This window comes from Choristoneura fumiferana, chromosome 6, assembly GCF_025370935.1.
Source record: "Choristoneura fumiferana chromosome 6, NRCan_CFum_1, whole genome shotgun sequence".
Taxonomy (NCBI): domain Eukaryota; kingdom Metazoa; phylum Arthropoda; class Insecta; order Lepidoptera; family Tortricidae; genus Choristoneura; species Choristoneura fumiferana.
The window spans coordinates 4190736-4212108 of record NC_133477.1 but is presented as its reverse complement, the minus strand read 5'-3'; the positions used below and the strand labels follow the sequence as shown (position 1 = coordinate 4212108).

General features: G+C 38.7%; 2 protein-coding genes and 1 long non-coding RNA gene across 4 annotated transcripts in view; 1 reads left to right on the top strand and 2 right to left on the bottom strand.

Annotated features, from left to right (window-relative positions):
• LOC141428854 (galactokinase-like) overlaps nucleotides 1-21373 on the top strand; it is a 70535-nt gene that overhangs the window by 32466 nt on the left and 16696 nt on the right. The window lies entirely within an intron of this gene.
• LOC141428857 (uncharacterized) lies at nucleotides 541-4053 on the bottom strand. The gene is made up of 3 exons (XR_012451477.1): nucleotides 3868-4053; nucleotides 3289-3491; nucleotides 541-609 (listed from the first exon to the last, which is right to left on the bottom strand). It is a non-coding gene; the product is annotated as an uncharacterized lncRNA (long non-coding RNA).
• Nucleotides 5155-10411, bottom strand: LOC141428856 (geranylgeranyl transferase type-2 subunit beta-like). 2 transcript variants are annotated; one of them, XM_074088893.1, is made up of 6 exons: nucleotides 10104-10411; nucleotides 9186-9303; nucleotides 8361-8454; nucleotides 7739-7909; nucleotides 6162-6315; nucleotides 5155-5507 (listed from the first exon to the last, which is right to left on the bottom strand). In XM_074088893.1, the coding sequence occupies exons 1-6, from the start codon at nucleotides 10295-10297 to the stop codon at nucleotides 5237-5239; spliced, it is 1002 nt and encodes a 333-aa protein (XP_073944994.1). In that variant the 5' UTR covers nucleotides 10298-10411; the 3' UTR covers nucleotides 5155-5236. The 2 variants fall into 2 exon arrangements, with proteins under 2 accessions (XP_073944994.1, XP_073944995.1); XM_074088894.1 differs by having other exon boundaries at nucleotides 6162-6294.

Genomic DNA, 21373 nt, shown 5'->3' with positions numbered 1-21373 from the left:
TGAATTATCAAATAACACTAAATCCAAACCAGTGGTGACATGGTCTTTGTAGATTTTCACCAACTGGCAAATCTTTGAATACAGGGATTTCTAAAGACTCAAGCAAATTCTTTCGGTCCAATTCCAGATAGTTGCAATATTTTTGGGGTATTGTAGGTTCCCGCTGAAACAATAACACCCTTTCTGGCATAGCATTCAATTTCCTGGCTGATTTTAATACTTGGACACCGTATGCTGCTTTATTTCTGATTAATACCTTTTGTACTAATGCATTTGTTTTAACATGTTCCGCTTTCAGATTGTCAGACATTGACCATCTTCCACCTTTTCTTTGACTTAGCATACTTTACCAAAATAATTTTCATCACTTTTAATCTTATGTCCTAATTCTTCAGCAGCATGTATCACAGCGTCAGCTAACTCACTTTCGTACAACAACTTATTTATATGTAGCAACTCCTTTTCAATAAATTCAAACTGGCTTGTATGTACTTTGCACTGTGTTTCCGTGAAACCAGTTCACATAATGTGATATGTTCCCGCGAACATGCACCATGTTGTTCAGTTTCGAAGATCCCCCAACTATTTTTCCTTGGTGAGTGTACATTTCTAAAAGTATAATAATTTAGTTAAAATGCAGGTTGGTAAGTAGATGAAGACTTGGATAATATGTAATTTTTAAAGCTGTCATTAATTTTATCACAGCAAAAATTTAGCTAAAGCTTTATAATAATTGGGTTATTTCCTGGGTAAAAAATATTATGCTTAACCACTGTGTCACCATCCATTGATTAAATTTATTTGATGTATAAATGTGATGCCATCTCTATTTGTTTTGTTCAAATAGACGGAGACGGCATCACATTTATCCATCATAATAAAGTTAATCAATGGGTGGTGAAACAGCCCCTTACTCTGTTAGTTAGAATATCAGAAGCAATTGACAAGATTTCATATTTCTAAGACTATAATTTGATTCATTATCTGTATTCTGTTTGGAAACAGAAAGACGCTGATATTTTAAAAATTTAGATGTGCTTATTTTAAAAAGGGCATAACTCCAAAACTACCACACAATAGATCCATTACTTTGTCTAGTCTCTATTAAAAAAAAAACATGTTAATCTAACATAGACATTGTCAAAATTATGAGAGCTCCTTTTTCTGGTGAAAAAGGCAAAGGAAACATTATCTATTCTGTGGTAGTGGTAGTGTCTTTTTTTTAAATATGGAGAAATAAATTATAATAAATATTTTCCCATGTTCAGGAGGCAAAACTCTTGGTTCCTGTAGTAATTTACAGGTGTTAAATTAAATCTTGTCAATTGGATGCATATTTTTTCTTTCTATCAAAGACCAGAAGTGGGGCCCCATGACTTCACTAAGGATAGTAAAAAGTGTACCTACATACGAGTAGGTGTGAGGTCATACGGAACTTTAAAAGGCTACTTATGCATAATTATTTGTTTAATTGACAAACGAAAAATGTTTCTCATATTTGTTGAAATTTTAATTGACAGACAAATTATATATTTTAATTTTTAGGAGTTTAGCCTATTGGCCCACCATTGCATTTCAATCTTTACACTATATCCTATTAATAATTCTGTAATGTTTTTTTTCTTCCATAAAGTCAAAGTCAAGTCAAAATATCTTTACCAATTTAGGGCTTGACAAGCACTAATGAATGTAAAAAAAACCACCAGTTTGGAAAAACTTTTGTTTAAGAATAATCCAGCAATGAAACTCGACAAGGTATTTTTTTAATAATCCCTCGTGTGTTCATAAGTTTTGAGACAAACTTCGAGATTAAAAATAAAACAAAATAATACTGGCAGCTGTTTTATTTCTTTTTCTAATTTTGAATTTGGAATGTTCGTGTTCTATTTGTGCATTTTAAAATTCATTTCAACTATTTTTCTCGTGATGGAGGAAACAAAAGAATTACGTGCGACTGTTATTTCGCTTTATATGGCTGGAAAAAAAACCAATGGAGATTTTCCGTGACATAAAATGTTTTGGGATAAGCCGCAACTTTGTGTATTACACCATAAAACGTTACAAGGAGACTAATTCTCTGAAGAATCGCCAAAGGAGTGGCCGCCCCGAGGTCTGTAAGAACGACTGCGAATATCAAAAAAATTACAGAGCGTCTTCGTCGAAATCCGTGTCGCACTCAGAAGAAACTCGCTCTGCAGACTAACATTTCGCGCATTTCAGTCAACAGAATATTGAAATACGATCTCAAGGTGAAGGCTTACAGTCGTAGAAAAGTTCACTTCCTAAATGATCGCCTCCGTAAATTACGACGCGAACGTTGTCCAGTGCTGCTTAAGAGACACGATGCAAAAAAGATACTCTTCACCGATGAAAAAATTTTCACGGTCGAAGAAAAGTTCCACCGACAAAACAATAAAGTTTATGCCAAAAGCAGCAAAGATTTCCAGCTTCAGCACGAAATGTCTGGCGTACCCATCATCCGGCGAGTGTGATGGTATGGTGGGGGTTTCGTACGAAGGTGTCACTCCACTCCATTTTTGCCACAAGGCGTGAAGGTGAAAGCAAAAAATTATCAAAGTGACATTTAGAACTGTGGTGAAACCCCTGTCTAATACTTTATTTCATGGCAAAGAATGGATTTTCCAGCAAGACTCAGCACCGGCCCACAAGGCTAAACGACTCAAGCTTGTTAAGAGAAAATTTGCCAGACTTCATCGCGGTGGAAGAATGGCCACCCTCCAGTCCTGATCTCAACCCACTGGACTACTCTTTGTGGACTGAATTGGAACTCAGGGCCTGCCAAAAGTCCCATCCAAACTTGGATTCTCTAAAGCGGGCGCTCATCAGAAAAGCGAAGCAAATCCCACTGGAGAAGATTCGTGCTGCGATTGAAGATTGGCCCGAACGTCTAAGAGCTTGTATAAAGAATCGAGGCGGTCATTTCGAGTAGAATTGCATGTAATTTGTTGGTTAGTGTCAACTTATCATTAGCTGAAAATTTTATAAATATAACTTAATTTTTGAATTTTTTATGTAACTTTTATTTCGTCTCAAAACTTATGAACACACGAGGTATTGTTGATGATATGCAATACCGCGTAAACTAGCATTTTCCATAAGGTATAATTTTCACTGACAGAACAGTACAATGTCAGTACTGTTAGTGCAGCTAAAATTATACCTTATGGATGCTAGTTACGCGGTATTGCAGTAGGTATCTAAACAAATATTAAAATTTGAACTGAATCAGAGCTGATAGGTGTATCACAATATTCACAATATACTTACTTTATTTCTCATGGCCAGGCAAGCATTGTCTTGTGGCACACTCTGGAACAGCCAGTCGTAAACGGAGCCATGGAGCAAAGGCCCAAGCACTGGTATATCAAACAGGGCATTTCCTTTCCCTCCTGCTTCAAGCACTATAAAAGTATAGTTTGTTTCCGTTGCTATTCTGTGGGCAATCAGAGAGCCAGCTGTTCCTGATCCAACTAAAAAAAAGAATGATAATTAATTAATTTTCATTAAGGCTAACTAAGTCAAGAGAAACTATGAGGAAAATGAAACAGTAGTTTATAAATAAAAAATAGACTGCTATACTTACTTGCTGATGTCATGATATGCTTACTTGAAGTATTTACGTTTTAGGGTTTTAAGTAGCCACATCATTTAAATACATGTATGTATTTTTTATTAGAACATAGCTCTATAAATGTCCCGAGGAGCGCGTAAGCAGTTGAGACACGGTTTATAACCAATGCAACTGGTTACGAACATGTTCAATATTTTTTTTAAATCTTCTGATGATTTATGTTATTATCTGAATTCTCTATTAACTTTACTTTAAGTAAATGGATCACGGCTTACCAATAATATAGTCGTATTCCGGCTCAAATGTATCATTGAAACACATTATACTTTCACCATAGTAGGACAAGTAAACGAACAAAGAAAATGAATTAATGCAAAAGCTAAAAATAAACAATTGAAAATAATGCACCGGCGACATTCTTTAATTAAACTTTCAAACAAAACCGATCAACGTTTTCATGTTTTGTTTATTTTGAAATTAACCTCAAAAGAAGCTGTCAATGTCATATCAATGGTTTTGTTTACCCGACTGCATGGAGTGGTATTGTTTTTTATTAACGATCAGCTGGCTGGTTGTAGGTGATTGCTACTTTGCCAAATATACGAGGAACATCTCCAAGTTTGAAACTAAAAAAAATGTACTTACCGTCGTTCCGCCCAAGAAGGGACATTTTATTGACCTAAATTAGAGCGCTGTAATATTTAATGCATAATTTACTCGAAACACTTGGATACTTAAAGATGGTTCAAATTTAGGCAGGAATAGTTGATTGATTGATTTCAGACATTGCAGCTTGATTGCTTCATCATATGATAGTCATACTTACTTATAGTTATACTATACGTTTACAATTTTAAATATTTTCCACAATAGAGATGGGTAAATCCGGATATAAAGATTCAAGAGTCAGATCCTAAGCGTATCCGAATCCCTTATGCTTTCAAATCTTATCGACTCCGAGGAATTACTAACTCCGACCAACCTATTGGATCGAGCGACTCGCGATCGGCGATACAGCTACGGCACTCACGTCACTTTCGTTCAATCACGTCGGATCGGATATGTGCCATCCCGCTCACGCTAACAGCATTTATCACGAGAGGAAGAGGGATAGCATGATACCAATTTCAGAGCCGCTCCCCGGTGCCGGTTCGCTAGTAGTAAGTATACCTATATTCCACTTCAGCAGGGCTACTACGAAACTTGAAGTTCGTATCGTACCGTCAATCTCGCTCTCGTATTAAATAGTATAAGTGACATAGGGGCCGCACGACACGAACTTCGAGTTTCGTAGTAGCCCTGCCGTGCCGAATCGAGCCCGATCGGCCAGACAAACTATCGCTCGAAAGAACCGGAGTCAATAAAGGAGTCGGAGTCAATAAGCGGATTCGGTACCGATACCGGAGCTGGATTTAGTGAATCAGATCCCTTGTCGGAGTCGAGATTTCCCATGTCTATTCCACAAACACAAGGTGGTGTTATATTTTTTTGGCAAAATGCATCATTGATAAGACAAATCTCAAACGATTGTGATTAAAATACCGAAATAAAGGAAAACTAGATTTTTAAAAACAAAATGATTTAATATTCCATCCAATATACAAGAGTGAATAAATAAATATTATAATAAACTTTCACTTAAAACTAAATATGTAGAACTTGGGGTTCTAGCCGTAATCTGTCTATGGTTTCTTGAGGCAAGCAATACGTAGGGTTAACAGCTTTGATGTTGGTGTTGCCAAGTAACGAAAGTCCTGTGAGGCCAAAGAGGGTGTGAAAAGGATCTGTTATGTCGCCAGGTCTATCGCTAAAGCCACCGGTTTCGGCGTCCTGGCACGCTAGGATGAATTGCTCTAGAGATTTCTTGTCGACCCAGTGTATCCTGTTCAGCATTGTCAGCGATGACATTACCCACCTAGAAAATAAAAGACAAAAGTAAGAATAGGTACTTAACTATTGTAAGGGGCTGTTTCACCATCCATTGATTAGTGTTAACTGGCGGTTAGGTGTGATGCCGTCTCTATTTGTTTAGTTCGAATAGACGGAGACGGCATCACATTTAACCGTCGGTTAACGCTAATCAATGGATGGTGAAACAGCCCCTAAGTGTAGTTCTTTTAAAAATACATATCACAGAATTATTTATTAAACACAAGACTTATTTGCCGACTAGCCTTTACCCTCGGCTTTGTACGCGTAAACAGTTAATTTATTCCGGGAAAGTCAGCGTGCAGTTGTACCAACTGCATCGAAAAATGTATGGGCAATGACACAATGAAAGTCAGTCTGTCATCATCATCATTATCCCCGCCTATATACGTCTCACTGTCGTAGTGCCCAGCAGGGCACAGGCCTTCTTTCAGGATGAGAGGGCTTGGGCCGTACGGGCCCAGTGCGGATTGGGAACTTCACACATACCATTGAATTTCTTCGCAGGTTTGTATTGGCAGTCAGTCTGTACTGGCCATCATTGCTTATCTGCCTCATTCGCTATACCGATAGCGAAATAATCTATTTTTAATTCTCCCAAGAGGCGTAGCCGGGAGTACAAAGTTGCATTAGTATGTACCAGGAGTAGCAGAGATCGGGCAGCTTTTCCGGGCGACCGTTGAGACCACCGCTGGGGAGTTGCCGCTCGCACAGCCACCACGCTAACTCGTCCGCCCGCAGCGCGTCCATACGACGGCAGATGGACAGTGTGCCTACGCAGCAGTAGATTAAACCTACAACAGGTTTTAGATGCACTTGTGGGTAGGCAGCGCTAGCAGTGGCGTGCATTGAGGGTAGGCAATGCTAGTGTTGCCTATCCTGCTGAGGTGGGCTAGCACGCTGATGCAGGCGTAAACTAGCAGCTGCCTACCCTGGAATTGACTGCACGCCTGTACCTCAGTCGGAAAAATGGAACACTTATAGGATCACTGTTACCATCCGTAGCCAAAATGGCAAAAACGGAACTATAGTTTCGCCATGTCTGTCTGTCTGTCCGTCCGTCCGCGGCTTTGCTCAGGGACTATCAATGCTAGAAAGCTGTAATTTTGCACGGATTATGTATGTAAACTATGCCGGCCGACAAAATGGTACAATAAAAAATTAAAAATTTTTTTTGGGGTACCTCCCATAGACGTAAAGTGGGGGTGTTTTTTTTTTCTCATCCAACCCTATAGTGTGGGGTATCGTTGGATAGATCTTTTAAAACCATTAGGGGTTTGCTAAGACGATTTTTCGATTCATTGTTTTTTTTGCGAAACATTCAACTTTAAACTGCAAATTTTCATTAAAATCGAGCGTCCCTCCCCTCTCTAAAATCTAAACAGGTGGGTGGAAAAAATTTAAAAAATTCAGGATGGTAGTAAGTATATCAAACTTTCAAGGAAAACTATAACGGCTAAGTTTGCTTGAGAATTATTAATAGTTTTACTCTTAAATAGCAGCCTAAGGTATAAAATATACCTAAACTTGGAAGATTCCGTATAAAATACGAAATCCTTAGAAAAATATTACTTAACTTTTTCGTAATGGCTACGGAACCCTATTTTGGGCGTGTCAAATTCCGAGGTATCCGTTGGAGCAGTGAAAAATCTATCTTTTATGTCAACGCAATCAAAAAATATAGTTAGACATCAAAAAAGGTGTTTCCATAGAATTTTTCGGGCAATCAAAACCTATAGAGTACTTCTTGTAAAGTTGAAATTTGGTATGAAGGTAGCTCCTGTAGCATAAATAAATAATAAGATCAATCTCTAAATCTTAATTTTTGATGTCTGTCTATGTCAGTATCCAATCTAAAATGATCAGATTGATAATCATAGATAAGTACCTACAAATTTTTACGGAAACCTCGGTGCGAGTCTGGCTTATTTGGCAGGTATTTTCAGTATTTAGTATTTATTTATATGGCAAAAAACATAAATTACATAAGGCCTTATTCTAATAAGTCTTACAACATTATGCACCCTTGTAGGGTATAGCCACAATTATAATTCTTTTAGGCGACTAAAAAGTAGGCTATCCTACGTACCTGCATCAAAGCTTAAAAACTATGGTTACATAATGCTACAAATTAAATTAATAAATTTTAAATTCAACTTTAAGAAAATATTACCAGCTCATTTTTAACAGAAAGCTAAAAGAAAAGAAATACTACACCTGCATGGCTCTCAGAGCCAGGTTTGGAACCAAAACCTCCATCAAAGTTCATGCAGCTCAGTACAAACTCCACAGCTTTGTTCACATTGATGGCGTCAAGCCGATGCAACAGTGACAGGCACATGACAGCACAGAATGAGAACCGAGTGTCTACCTCTCCCCATTTGTCACCTGAAATGTTAATTTTTTTTAGTTACCTCATCACAGGACCACAGAAAGAGCTTATGCACACTAGCGTTTTTGCCGGTGGTTTCTCGGCGGAGCGGGAACGCGGCGCGCACGCGGCGTGCACAAGAAGACCGCATGGTTTGTGAGATCCCGATATACAAGCAAAAACACTTGCTACGCGGGTGAAGCCGCAGGCAAAAACTAGTTAAATAAAAATATAAACTATCACTAATAAAATCGATTACACACCCTTAGCATATTTAATCGAGAATCGCAATAAATCGATTCAAGTTTAAATTGTCACAACCCTTTAATTGCTTAATGACATGTGTCATTACCCATCCTATCCGAAAAGTACTTTAGATAATTTCGTAGATTTATTCTAATGTCTATTGCTTGTACCTCATGAAAGGTTAAAGAAAAAAAATTGAGGATGAAAATTTAAATTGTTTACCAAAGAAGCTGCCATCCTCCTGTTGCATGGCCTTAACAAATCTAACCACACCTTCCACATCTATGGCATCCAGTCTGTCATATATGGCTAGTATCTAAAAACAAATAACAGCAAATTAAAAAATATCACAGTAGTTAATTTAAGGTGAAAATTACATAAGTTAATTTGGAAGAAAATCAATTAAGTATTATACTAGGGTCAATCAACTTTTTCTTGTCACTCATTGCTATAGTTACCGTCTCCTCACTCACTCACTCACACCGTAAGTTTGCCAAACATCCATGTTTGTGATAATTGTAAGCCCCTTCTATAATTGGTCATCTAATAAGAATGTTAGTATAACTTTTGTCCCCTCGCTGAAGAACAGAATAACAACAAGAAATAGTTGATTCACCCTTTAACAGTTAATATATTCGCAACCACATATCGCTCACTGCACGCTACACTCGTATTTTTCCGCTTGGGGGTTATTTAAGTATTATGTAAGCAGAATTTTAGTACTTTTTGACTACCCCATCCCTTTGTCAGCAAAAGTAAGCAAAGTTCTAACCCCCACCCCCATGCTTACGTAAACAATTGTATATATTGTTGTAAGCTGTTCTGGTTTGGTTATTGTTAGTCTCCCAAACTAGAAAGCCAAGCAATTCTAAGAATCGTAAAGTAATTTAACATACATTTCATTTTTAGTCACAAAAGATCCCCCCACTCCCTTTTGGGGCATACATACCTAATACTTGAATGACCCCTTGTAGCGAAAACTGCCTAGGAACAGAGAACCTGATTGTCAGTTTGGGACTGAGTGTGTGAAGTTTTTATTTACTGTACCTGCACTGCACTTAATGTGTAAAGCATATGCGGATCATGTCCTATGCTAGCAGAGATGCCGCCACTCTCGCTGTCCTGGCATGATGATATGAACTCAATTATCTCTTCTTTGGGCATCCTAGAAGCAGGAAAAGAAATTATGTGAAATACAGTCTAAGCCATTTACCCTCCTAACCCCCAGAGTCCTTTATAAAGGACTTATTGTATTTTTAAATCAAACTATCATAAATGACTTAAAGTTTGATGTTCATAAATCAAAATTTGACTTGGGCATTAGGAGGTAACAACTTCGAAGGGACAGCAATATTAGTTTCTTACGTTAAACACGGTTGCTCATTATAACCAGTGTTGTATTGTATTATAATTGTATACCAGTGTTATTTTGGTATATAAGATCATGTTGGGACTTTTTTGTTGGTCATACCTACATTGGATATGTCATTATAACTGGTGTCGCTATAAACAGTTTTAACTGTCAATTATTAGAGCATATATGAATGCAAGAAATGTTTGAAGCTTTCCAATTAGTGTAACTCGTAGATTGAAATAAAAATACTTAAATGATTAATTTGTGTTAAATATTTTAATGAAATAATTGTTTACAAAATAAGGAAAATTGCTAAGGAAGTGCTTTATTATGAGCCAATTGTGAAAATTGCTAGTTTGTTCATACTTCGTTGTTTATTAGTACTTAAATTGTTTATCTTATAGGTGAGTCATTCATCAGCAACATTCAGTGTTGATCAACAGCAATGACAAAGTAATTTATACCATAACAGTTAATAAATAATAGCACTTTCTAAAAAGACGCTAACCAAAGCTTAGCAAAAGAAATAATTTTATTATCTCTTTTGATGCGTTGCAATTTCTGCAACACTGCTTTACTTTTAGGTTAGAGTTATAATAATTAAAAAGTACCTGAATGATTGTCCCATAAGTTCCATTGCAGTAACGGTCCAGTATATCCCGGACATACGGAGATATTCAGTCATACAGTATTCAAAGTCATCTTTGTTTAAGCCATAACCAGCTAAATAGTCGGAATGTTTTTGCAATAACAGAGTTTTTGGTCGGTCGTCAGTGAGGACGACATCTTTCTTCGTAAAGGACATTGTTCTTATTTTTTTAACTATTCCAATTGCAGTCGTATTGTTTTAATTAGGTCTAAGATAATAATTATGAAATGAAAATAACAATGAATTTGACATAAACTTAATGACACTTGACAGTCAAGTGCGACTGACACTGACAGTTAAATACTTTTTCGAGGAAGGATGTAGATGCTCGGAAGTGTTGCTTGCTACACGTGCCGAAAATAAAATCTTGTTTTTCCCTTAAAAAAAACCATTTATAATTACATCGGCGATTTCTGTGTAGTTAAACTAGTCTAACTAACCAGTGAGTGTTCGTTTTGTGAGCGTTTTGTCTGTTTTGGTGGGAGATGGAAGGTAACGAACCCCCTGATGGGGGCAAAGGTGATGGTAACCGGGTCGTATTGACGGTACCGCGTAAGCGTGGTGTGGAATCCAAAATATTGTCAACGAAATTATTGATAAACGTAATATGGATGTCCCAGCCGCGGCTTCCATCCAACACACTTACACTGTCCCCGAATACGCCCCGGGTACCAAATTGTTGTACGGCCCGGGTGATAAAGCACCGTTTATCGTACAAGTCGTTTCAATAACAGAAGACCCTGCCTCCGGTTATTCCATCCGCCCTCTTAAATTCGCCAAGCTCATACACCAAAATGGCATTAGAGGCATCAAACAGGCTGGCATCAAACCCAGCGGTCGTAATAGGATAATCGTGGAATTCATTGACGCTAAATCGGCCAATGAATTTATAGTACACCCCATTCTCTCGCAGCACCAATACTCCGCGACTATACCTACATATAATGTCACCCGGATGGGACTTGTTCGTAATGTCCCTGTAGAATGGACCTTAGAGGAATTCGTCAACTCACTAGAATATTCGAATGATGATTCCAAGGTGATAAAAGCTCGTCGTCTGAATCGAAAATCAACTGAGGATGGTAAGACCGTGTGGATCCCCACTCAAACTGTGGCATTAACGTTTATTGGCCAAACTCTGCCGGAGAAAATATTCTCCTTCTACACCTCTTTGCCCGTAGAGACCTACCAACTTCCCTCAATCCAGTGCAACAAGTGCTGTCGCTTTGGCCACGTTAAGGCTGCGTGCCGTTCCAAGCCTCGTTGCTACAAATGCGCACAACCACACGAAGGAGACTCGTGCTCCGTACTGGAAGACAAGGCCACCTGTCTATCCTGTAGCGGTCCCCACTTTGCCACCCGCTCCTCATGTCCTGAACATGCAAGACAGAAGGCAATTAAGCAGGTAATGTCGGAGGAAAATATCCCGTACAACGAAGCCTCCCTTCGATTCCGACCTGTCCGTCGGTCCTTCGCTGATACTGCCCGCAATTCTCAACAATCTTACTCTAACAGTGATGACTTGTTCGGCCCAACGCCCTTGGATCCTCTACACCCTCCCCACTCTCAACGTTCCCAAACCCCTCGGTCATATAGGAAAACCACTTTCACACCTCGTCGTGCGATCCCTCCACGTAGCCCGGGCTACGATAAAGCTGCCCATGACAATATTACTCGCACACCTCAATCCTCACAGCCTAACGGCTGCGCTTACATAAACAGCGATACTGATGCATCAGTATCTCCGAATGACAATCTTATTAAGCTGCTTATCAGCACTTTAGTAAACCTACTCTCTAAATTCTCTGATGCTATACCGTACAACGTCATAGAAATGCTTAACCAACTGTCTACAACAATCTCTCCAAATAATGGCCAGTACAGTCTGCCAAACGGTCATACAATGGAACAGTAGAAGTATTAGAAACAAAAAACACGAATTATCCTATTTAATAAACAAATATAAACCTTTTTTACTCGCCATTTCGGAGACATGGTTGAAGGCGGGTTCCCGCTTCAGGGTCCCTGGCTTTTCATGCCTCCGCGATGACAGTGTTGAGGGTTGGGATGGTTCTGCCATCCTTGTCAAACGTTCCCTTTCGTATTCCCTGTGCTCCATTCCCCAACATTCCCCAGGTATCAATATTGTAGCTGTTAGGACCTTAGCGTCAACCTTCGTATCTATATATATTCCGTACCCTAATCCCTTCCTCATCACCGAACTAGACTCTATTCTGTCCTCCCTTCCCGGTCCTTTAGTTGTCATGGGCGATTTTAATTGCCATAATAGTCTATGGGGATCCCACTCTTGTGACCCCAACTCACAGCTCCTGCTAGATATCTTTGACAGCTCTAACTTGTGTCTATTAAACAATGGTTCCCCCACTAGGAGAACATCTCCACAGCAAAATCCTAGCGCAGTAGACTTAACCTTAACTTCTCCTGGCCTAGCTTCTAGCCTTGATTGGCAAATCCTCGGTAGGTCGTATGGGAGTGACCATTACCCCATCCTTATTTCATTCCCTATTGGTGTATCAACTCCTCCTCCACTCCCTCCTCTCCTAAAGTTTAGACTAGACAAGGCCGACTGGGGGGAATTCTCTTCCCTGGTAGAGACTGAAGTACAACTGCTGCCCCCTGTCTCGCATGAAAATTTCCTAGAATCATACAACAGTTTTGTCTCCATTTTATCCTCATCCGCTAATTCCTGCTTCCCCGTAAAAAATACTTCAATAAATAAAATTCCGTCTCCTCCCTGGTGGGATGCAGAATGTACGACCGCAATTAAAGAACGGGATCGAGCCGAAGATCAATTTCTTTCCGATTTGAGCAACATGGACTATTACCTATCCTTTCAAAAATCTAACGCCCGATGTAAGAAACTCCTGCTGGCTAAAAAAAGGCTAGGATGGACGCGTTTTTGTGAAAGCATGTCCCCGCGCACCCCACCTTCCATAGTATGGAAAAACATAAAACGATATCGCGGATCGTTATCTAAGGCAAACCAGGCATCTAACGACCCGAATGATTGGTTAGACGCATTCCTGGACAAACTAGCCCCTCCATATGCACCTGCGGAAGATTGCTTTCCACCCTCCCCGTCCCCCCCTTCGTCAGACAGAATGGATGAACCTTTCTCCTTTTCGGAACTATCTGCTATCCTGGATCACTTGGATGACTCTTCTCCGGGGATTGATGGTATCCCCTACTCCTTTCTCAAAAACTGTACCGATCTTTCAAAACGTTTTCTGCTTTCCATATTCAACAAAATTTACGAATCTGGCTCCATCCCCGACCCATGGAAACAACAAATTGTCATCCCACTTCTAAAGCCCAATAAAGATCCTTCTGACCCCTCCTCACGTAGGCCAATCGCACTTTCATCTGTGTTAGCCAAGATCCTGGAGCACTTAATCAAAAATAGGCTAGAGTGGATTCTAGAGAGTCGCCATATTCTTTCTCAATCCCAATTCGGGTTCCGTAGAGGACTGGGAACCATGGACAGTTTGTCCATCCTCACCTCCGATATTAGATTAGCTCTCTCTAGAGGTCAACACCTGGTGGGCGTGTTCCTTGATATCACCTCGGCATATGATAATGTACAGCTTCCGCTACTCAGGCAGAAAATGCAACAGCTGAGTATCCCGAGTAAGATGATACACGTTATATGCAATCTCTTTATGGAACGCTCTATCTGTGTTCGCTCCGACAACCATATGCTACCTCCCAGGACTATCTGGAAGGGCCTACCGCAAGGATCTGTCCTCAGTCCAATCCTGTACAGCCTTTACACCTCGGACCTTGATAAAACTGTTGATTCCTTCTGTGACATTCTGCAATATGCCGACGACATTGTTCTATACTATTATTCTGACTCCTTCCCTGATTGCACATCCCGTCTGAACGCTGCTTTAAGATACCTTAATGAGTGGCTCCAAGATCATGGCCTAAATTTGTCACCATCCAAGAGCCGTGCGGTTGTATTCTCTAGAAGAAGGTGGATTCCCGATATCGACATTGTCATCGACGAGGAACCTGTGAGTGTTGAGGATAATGTTAAGTTTCTAGGTGTTCATCTGGATTCTCGCATGACCGGAGTTCCCCATCTGAAATATGTCCAAAACAAGTGTGAGAAAGGTATAAACGTGATGAGAGCTCTCTCTGGGGTATGGTGGGGTGCTCATCCCTACTCACAGAAACTACTGTATAACGCGATCGTTCGGAGCCACCTTGATTACGGCGCTTTCCTCTTGGAACCATGCAGCAAACTTTCGTTGTCCTGCCTCGATAAGATACAATCAAGATGCCTCCGAATAATAGCTGGGGCTATGAAGTCCTCTCCCATTAATGCCCTTCAAGTGGAATGCCTCGATCCCCCACTGAGACTCCGTAGACAGTTCCTATCTGACCGCTACCTTTTGAAAACTATTCAATATTCCGACCACCCAATTATGTCTCGTCTATTAAACCTTTCCCACATAATTCCTTCGTCTAAATACTGGACGCATAAAGAAGTCCCCTGCTTAATAAAAACCTTCCAAAAATATTCCGACAATCCCCCAATTCTTAAATTTACTGGCAACCCTCTGTTCTCCATTAACTTTGATGCTCTCATCTTCCAGCCTAACATAATCCTTTCGTTTGGTATTAAGAAAGATACTCTCTGCGCAGACTCCATCTTCAATAAGACTCTGTCAGAAAAATGGGAAGGATGGACTTCCGTATTCACTGATGCCTCCAAACTATCTGAGCAGGGTAACGTGGGTTCGGCAGTGTGGATCCCTCGCTATAAAATCATGCTCAGTTTTAGTTGTCATCCCAAGTCGTCAGTGTTTTCCGGGGAAGCTATTGCCCTCTTTGAGGCTGTCTCGTATGTGGAATCTCACAAAATAAATAAATCGATTATCTTCTCTGACTGTCGTAGTTGTCTTCAAGATATTTCTAAATTCCCATTTCGTGCTAAAGACAATCTTTACATTAACCTTAAAACTAGAGAAACCCTCCATAAATGTCACTTACTAGGCATTGAAGTTGTTCTCGCTTGGATCCCGGGACACGCTGGCATCGCTGGTAACGAGCAGGCTGACGCATGCGCCAAACAAGCTACCCAAATAGGCTGTACTTCCCACTCAGACTGCTTTAGCCAGGACATCAGAGCTTCGGCTAAATCCAATCTTCTTGAACATTGGAGCCAAGAATGGAGTGTCTCGCGGCTCTCCAAAGGTAAATCTTATGGAGAAATTCAACCGAACCTGCCGACCAAACCGTGGTTTTTTAAATATCGGACAGCCAGCAAACGTGCTACTTCCACGATTATTCGATTACGTCTCGGCCATGCCTGTACCCCCTCATTTCTGGCAAAGATCCACGTGCGTGACCATTCGCTGTGTGAGTGTGGTCTCGAGGAGGGTACACCGGACCACATATTCTTCAACTGCCCCAATATCCCTGCCTCCTTGTACGACTATCTCCCTGACTTTATTCCCCGTCCAGCAAGTTTTAGGTCCACGCTTTCCTTTGTAAATACTGACTTTGTTGATGTCTTAACTCGATTTATTTCCCACTTTAACATCAAACTATAATCCCTTGCGTACTTATTATATGTTTTCTTTGTTTGTCCTATCTAACCAGTATATGTCTATAAGTAGTTAACAATTTTTGTTGTTGTTGTTGTAGGTACCCCGAACTAACCCTACCGGTCACTTGACAGCACAGCGCCGTACCTACTTTTTTTAAAAAAAAAAAAACGACGGATCGAGTATCATCTGTAGCTCTCAACCTTGACGCTGGCAAAATTGTCCCATCGGACAAACGCCATAACAAAAAAAAAAAAAAAAAAAAAAAAAAAGGATGTAGATGATGATGTAGATCCCACAAAGATAAGGGCAAACACCATACAACGCAAACTGGTTAATTTTGATAAAGGTAGATTGGGATTCTACTCCACGTTAAACACCATACTGGGTGTCGGCTTACAAAATTATGTTTTAAATTCCCTGCATTCCCAGTGTGTTTATAAAATAGGTAGTCATTCCTATAAGTATGTACAAGATTTAATTGAACGTGGGTGTAGTTTGTACGAGGGCGTTTTATTTTATTTATTAAATTATTATTATGATTACGCTATTCGATATTATGGCTATGGTGGCCTAGTGGTTTGACCTATCGCCTCTCAAACAGAGGGTCGTGTGGTTCAAACCCCGGCTCGCACCTCTGAGTTTTTCCAAATTCATGTGCGAATTACATTTGAAATTTACACGAGCTTTGCGGTGAAGGAAAAACATCGTGAGGAAACCTGCACAAACCTGTGAAGCAATTCATTGGTGCGTGTGAAGTTCCCAATCCGCACTGGGCCCGCGTGGGAACTATGGCCCAAGCCCTCTTGTTCTGAGAGGAGGCCTGTGCCCAGCAGTGGGACGTATATAGGCTGGGATGATTCGATATTAGTGATTTTATCTCAAAATACAAACTAAAACCACTAAGAAAAGATACAAACAGCACACACGCACGCACGCCGCGAACTGTAAAAAATGGACTTTCGTAACGTAGGTAGGCGCGGTAGTTCCTTTTTTGCCATGTTCATTGAGATCTGTGAAGCACTGTAACACTTTTAGCAATCGCGAAAGTGGGAGAATTTTAAAGTTTAATCGACCTCATTCTTTGGAGTTTGTCCTTCTTTATATCATTGATACTCAAAATACCACAAACGGGAGTTATCTTATTAGGCTAATATTTACCTCGACGTTTCGACCACATATTACAGTGGCCGTGGTCACGAATAGACTTGAGTGTGTTTGTTTTAGCGTGATAATAAGTCCCGTTTGTGGGTATTTTGACTATGAGTGAAAATCACAAAAGTTTAAAACGTTTATCTTTGATCTAACTAAGCTACTATGTTAATAAGTAGAGGATTTAAAACTAGTTGTAGGTATTGATTGTGTATATTAATAGCCCTTTATTATAGTTCGACCGAGAGGGGTATTTGTAAATTTTTTTAAAGATAAAGATAAAGATAATTTATTTGGTCAAACATGAGTTTCTATATACAATTATTAAATTTAATATATAGATGTACAATAATTGTCCTTCATGTCTTGCCTTTCAGCATACAAATTTTTACTTATGAATTTAAATAATTATACAATAAAAAAAATAGGAAATAATTAAATTATAACAATATTACATTATGTTCTATAAGTAATTTTGCATTTAATACTAATGATAATCAGTGGAAAGTAGATATTCGCTAACAGAGTAATATGCCTTATCGGTTAAAAAACTTTCAATGCTTTTTTGAAACTAGGTAAAACATCCTTCTCTGTTACAGTTTTTGATTTTCACCTACTACTTACTTATTAATTGTAATGTTTTTGAAAACTACCAACACGCTGCGTAGATCTTAAACTGTTTACATCACTCCATCCGTCCATTTATTACTTAGGTACTCCAATGTCGTTCGACAATATTATCCTACATTCAACAAATTACGCCTACTGAACAGCAACGTATGGAGCATTGACCTATGACCATGATTTGATAAACCCAAACAGTATCAGCGAGTATGTTTGTAAAGAGCTTGGCATTATCAGAGATCAACCACAAGGGGCAATAAACAATAAACCGTTGGTTGATAAAGCTGTTAAGGGCCAGCAAGTTTAGTATTTCTTGGCAGGATGGAACAGAAAAATGTTATTAAGTAAATTACTAAATTAATGAATGTTTTATTTTGTTCATCAAAACGAGTTAATAATTTAAAATACCTACAGGCCGGCAAGGCACTTGTGATACCCCTCTTAATTGCGGGTGTTAATAGGCCGCAGTGATGACTTCCCATCAGGATATCCGTATCCGTATGCACTAAGTAGGTACCATACCTACTTATAGTCAAAATACCACAGGACATATATATCACGCTAAAACACACGAGTATTTAACTAATATTTACCTCGAAGTTTCGACCACATTACAGTGGCCATGGTCAGTCGACTAGACTGAAGTGGGGGGTGTCAAGGCGCTCGATGATTTTAATGGAATTTTGCACTTTACAGTTGAATATTTTGCAAACAAATCACTGAATCGAAAAATCGTTTACCAACCCCTAATGGCTTTTAACCTATTCAACTATACCCCCCACTATAAGTCTGGATGAGAAAAAAAAACCCCTTTTTACATCTATGGGTTTTTTTTTCTTTTTATTACTTACTTATACCATTTTGCTGGCATAGTTTTCATATAAGTATATTCGTGCAAAGTTACACCTTTCTAGCATTGATAGTCCCTGAGCAAAGCAGCGGACGGACAGACCGACAGACAGACAGACATGGCGAAACTATAAGGGTTCCGTTTTTGCCATTTTGGCTACGGAACCCTAAAAAAGAAACGACGAGAACCAAACGAAGAAACGGCGAGGTAAATATTAGGTACTCGTGTGTTTTAGCGTGAAAAGTCCCGTTTGTGATATTTTGACTATGAGTGAAAATCACGGAAGTTTAAATTAAAACGTTATATTTACCTACTTGTTTGAAAATCAGCGTCGAATTTGTGAGCTGTTGATTTTGAACAAGTCGTTAGTGATTAAATTTATCAACACCATTACATATGGCCATTTGCTTCGCTCACGATACAAGGTATGAAAGCGAAATGCATAACAAATAAACTGCATACCTAATTTCAGAGAACAGAATGAACATCAGTTTCCGTAATAATGATTAAGTAAAAATTAGGATAAATATTTAAAATACATTTTACCCATACCTAATTAATGCACAAAAAAAGGAAAAAGGAAATTAGTCGGGCCGCTTTGCGTTTTGATGAAAATATTAAAGAACCGTGAATGAATAGCTGTTGCCCGCGATTTCATCTGCGAAGAATTCGTTTATCGCTATCCCGCGGGGACTATGCTGATTTTCCCCAAAATTAGCCTAAGTTAAAGTCAAAATATCTTTATTCAATTTAGGCTATAACAAGCACTTATGAATGTCAAAAAAAATCTACTACCGGTTCGGAAAAACCTCTACTGAGAAGAATCCGGCAAGAAACTCAACGAGGTATATATATATATTTTTTTAATTTAGTATAAGTACCTAGTAATACTTTTTTTATCTATGCGTCGTCGGTGTCGGGGGACTAAACTAAAGTACATTATGTTGTTTTTTTTAAAGTATTATAAATGACGTAATTTTAGAAATGTACCCACATGTGCTTCTGGTATTAAGGAGGGGGGGGGGGGGCATAGAAGGGTACTTAACGTTTAAACATCCCTAAAAACCAAAATAATGTGATTAAATTAAAAGTTTTAACTTAAAATCGCTTAACTCATTGCGAATTACTATCGATACATTTATGTTGATAATGTAATTAATCTACTAGATGTGAATACTTAAATAAAAAAGGCATTTGATCCGCTATGCCCCGTGTATAGGGGTAAAGTGGGGTCTCCTATGGGGCATTGTGGCGTGGTCATAATAATAACGAAACACAACTTCCAAACGAAATAGTTTTATTTCTTAACGACATAACGACAGTTAAAAAAAAACAAAAATAATTACAACACTAGCATAACAAATTCAGTACTATGATTACAATCATAAGTGTACGTTTTAGGAAGGATCGGTGTTCAATTTCACTAAAAATTTTAAGAAAACACTGGTTTTGATATTTTTGTTTATATCACACAAACGCGTGCGAAATGGCGTGGCTCGCCTATGAAGGTCGTTCGCCGACTAAGGACCATCATAGCGACGCATTTGACAGTTTGTACGTCGTTGCTTCGAGCTGCATAAGGTTCGCCCCGCTATGCCATGGCCCCGCTCCTTATCCCATCTTCAACTAAATCGTTAATTACTTCGACATTTGAAGAATCTTGATCGCATACAGTTGCAATGACTTTGAACCCAATCGATTTTAATTTTGAAATATGTTTTTTTATGAGTAAAGTCGAAACGGCTTTTTTTGTACTTTCAGAGCAAATAATTTATTTATTTAATTAGGTTTTACGGCTATTTAATTAGGGTTTCATCGAAAATCAGTGTGGAAAGCTCTTGTGGTGTGGGGCTGCGCCCGTGTGGGCGGGCAATGTGTGTACGACGGCTCTTGGTTATGGAATATTGATGTATTTAATTTTGAGAGCTTATATACTAGTCTTAATTACGTAGAAGTGGAGGGGGTAGGATTCAGTGAAACAGTAATGCTTACAGACTGCTTCGAGGTATCGGATGAGCCGATACTTATTGCTAATGGCATTCCAGACCACCTTGGTCTCTGGGAAACCTTACACAGTCAGTTACCTACCACACGCCCTTCCTAAAAGAAAAAAATGATGTTACCTGGAAATCATTTTTTTTTCTCTAATATCACTTATTTCTAAAATACAAAACTTATGTTACTTATTCTCTAAATATTTTTGTTCTATTCTTGTGAACTAATTCTACTTTACCATCTTTTATAATTTCTACATTTGGTGACAAATCTTGGACAACCTTGTACGGACCATTATACACAGATTCTAATTTTGATGCTGATTCGTTTTTTAACAAAATCAAGTCATTTGGACTGTAAATAAAAGGTTTCATATTTTTGTCGTAATTACATTTTCGCATCTCTTTTGATAATACTAAGTTTTTTCTAGCTTCTTCTTGTGATTTTTGTAATTTATATTTTAAATTTAAGGGATAATCATCAGAGTTATATAATGGATCTATATTCCTAAGTTACTAGGTAGCCTACAAATCTTACCAAAAACTAATTCATAAGGGGTAAATTTCGTAGAACTATGTACACTTGTATTATAAGCAAAACACCAAAATGGTACCCAATTGCTCCATGAAGTAGCTTCGTTAATTTTGTTTGTATTCTTAAGTATGCATTTAAATGTTTATGTGTGTTCTCTAAAGAACCTATTGATTGATGATGATATGCCGTTGAAGATAATTGGGTAACATTTAATAATTTACAAACATCTGTCATAGTTGATGATATAAATTCTGATCTGTGGCAATTTCACGTGGGATTCCATATCTTAAAATAAAATTTTCTACAAAAGCTTTTGCTACACTAATAGTATCCTTATTTTCTAACGCATAAGCTTCAACATATTTAGTAAGTTCGCATTGAATTGTAAGTATATAATTCTTATTAAAATAATCCTTACCTAAGGGCCCTACTATGTCTAATTAAAGTTTATCAAAAGCCGTTGTGGCTGTAGTAGTTACAACCATTGGTTCTTTAACATAA

What these genes read in the sequence shown, in the direction of transcription:
- LOC141428856 (XM_074088893.1), bottom strand. Translation starts at nt 10,297, where the DNA reads ATGTCCTTTACGAAGAAAGATGTCGTCCTCACTGACGACCGACCAAAA. An exon ending in GGAGGATGGCAGCTTCTTTG is followed by an intron (nt 7,910 to 8,360) that starts GTAAACAATTTA and finishes TTAACATTTCAG; the next exon opens with GTGACAAATGGGGAGAGGTA. An exon ending in CCCGATCTCTGCTACTCCTG is followed by an intron (nt 5,508 to 6,161) that starts GTACATACTAAT and finishes TTTATTTTCTAG; the next exon opens with GTGGGTAATGTCATCGCTGA.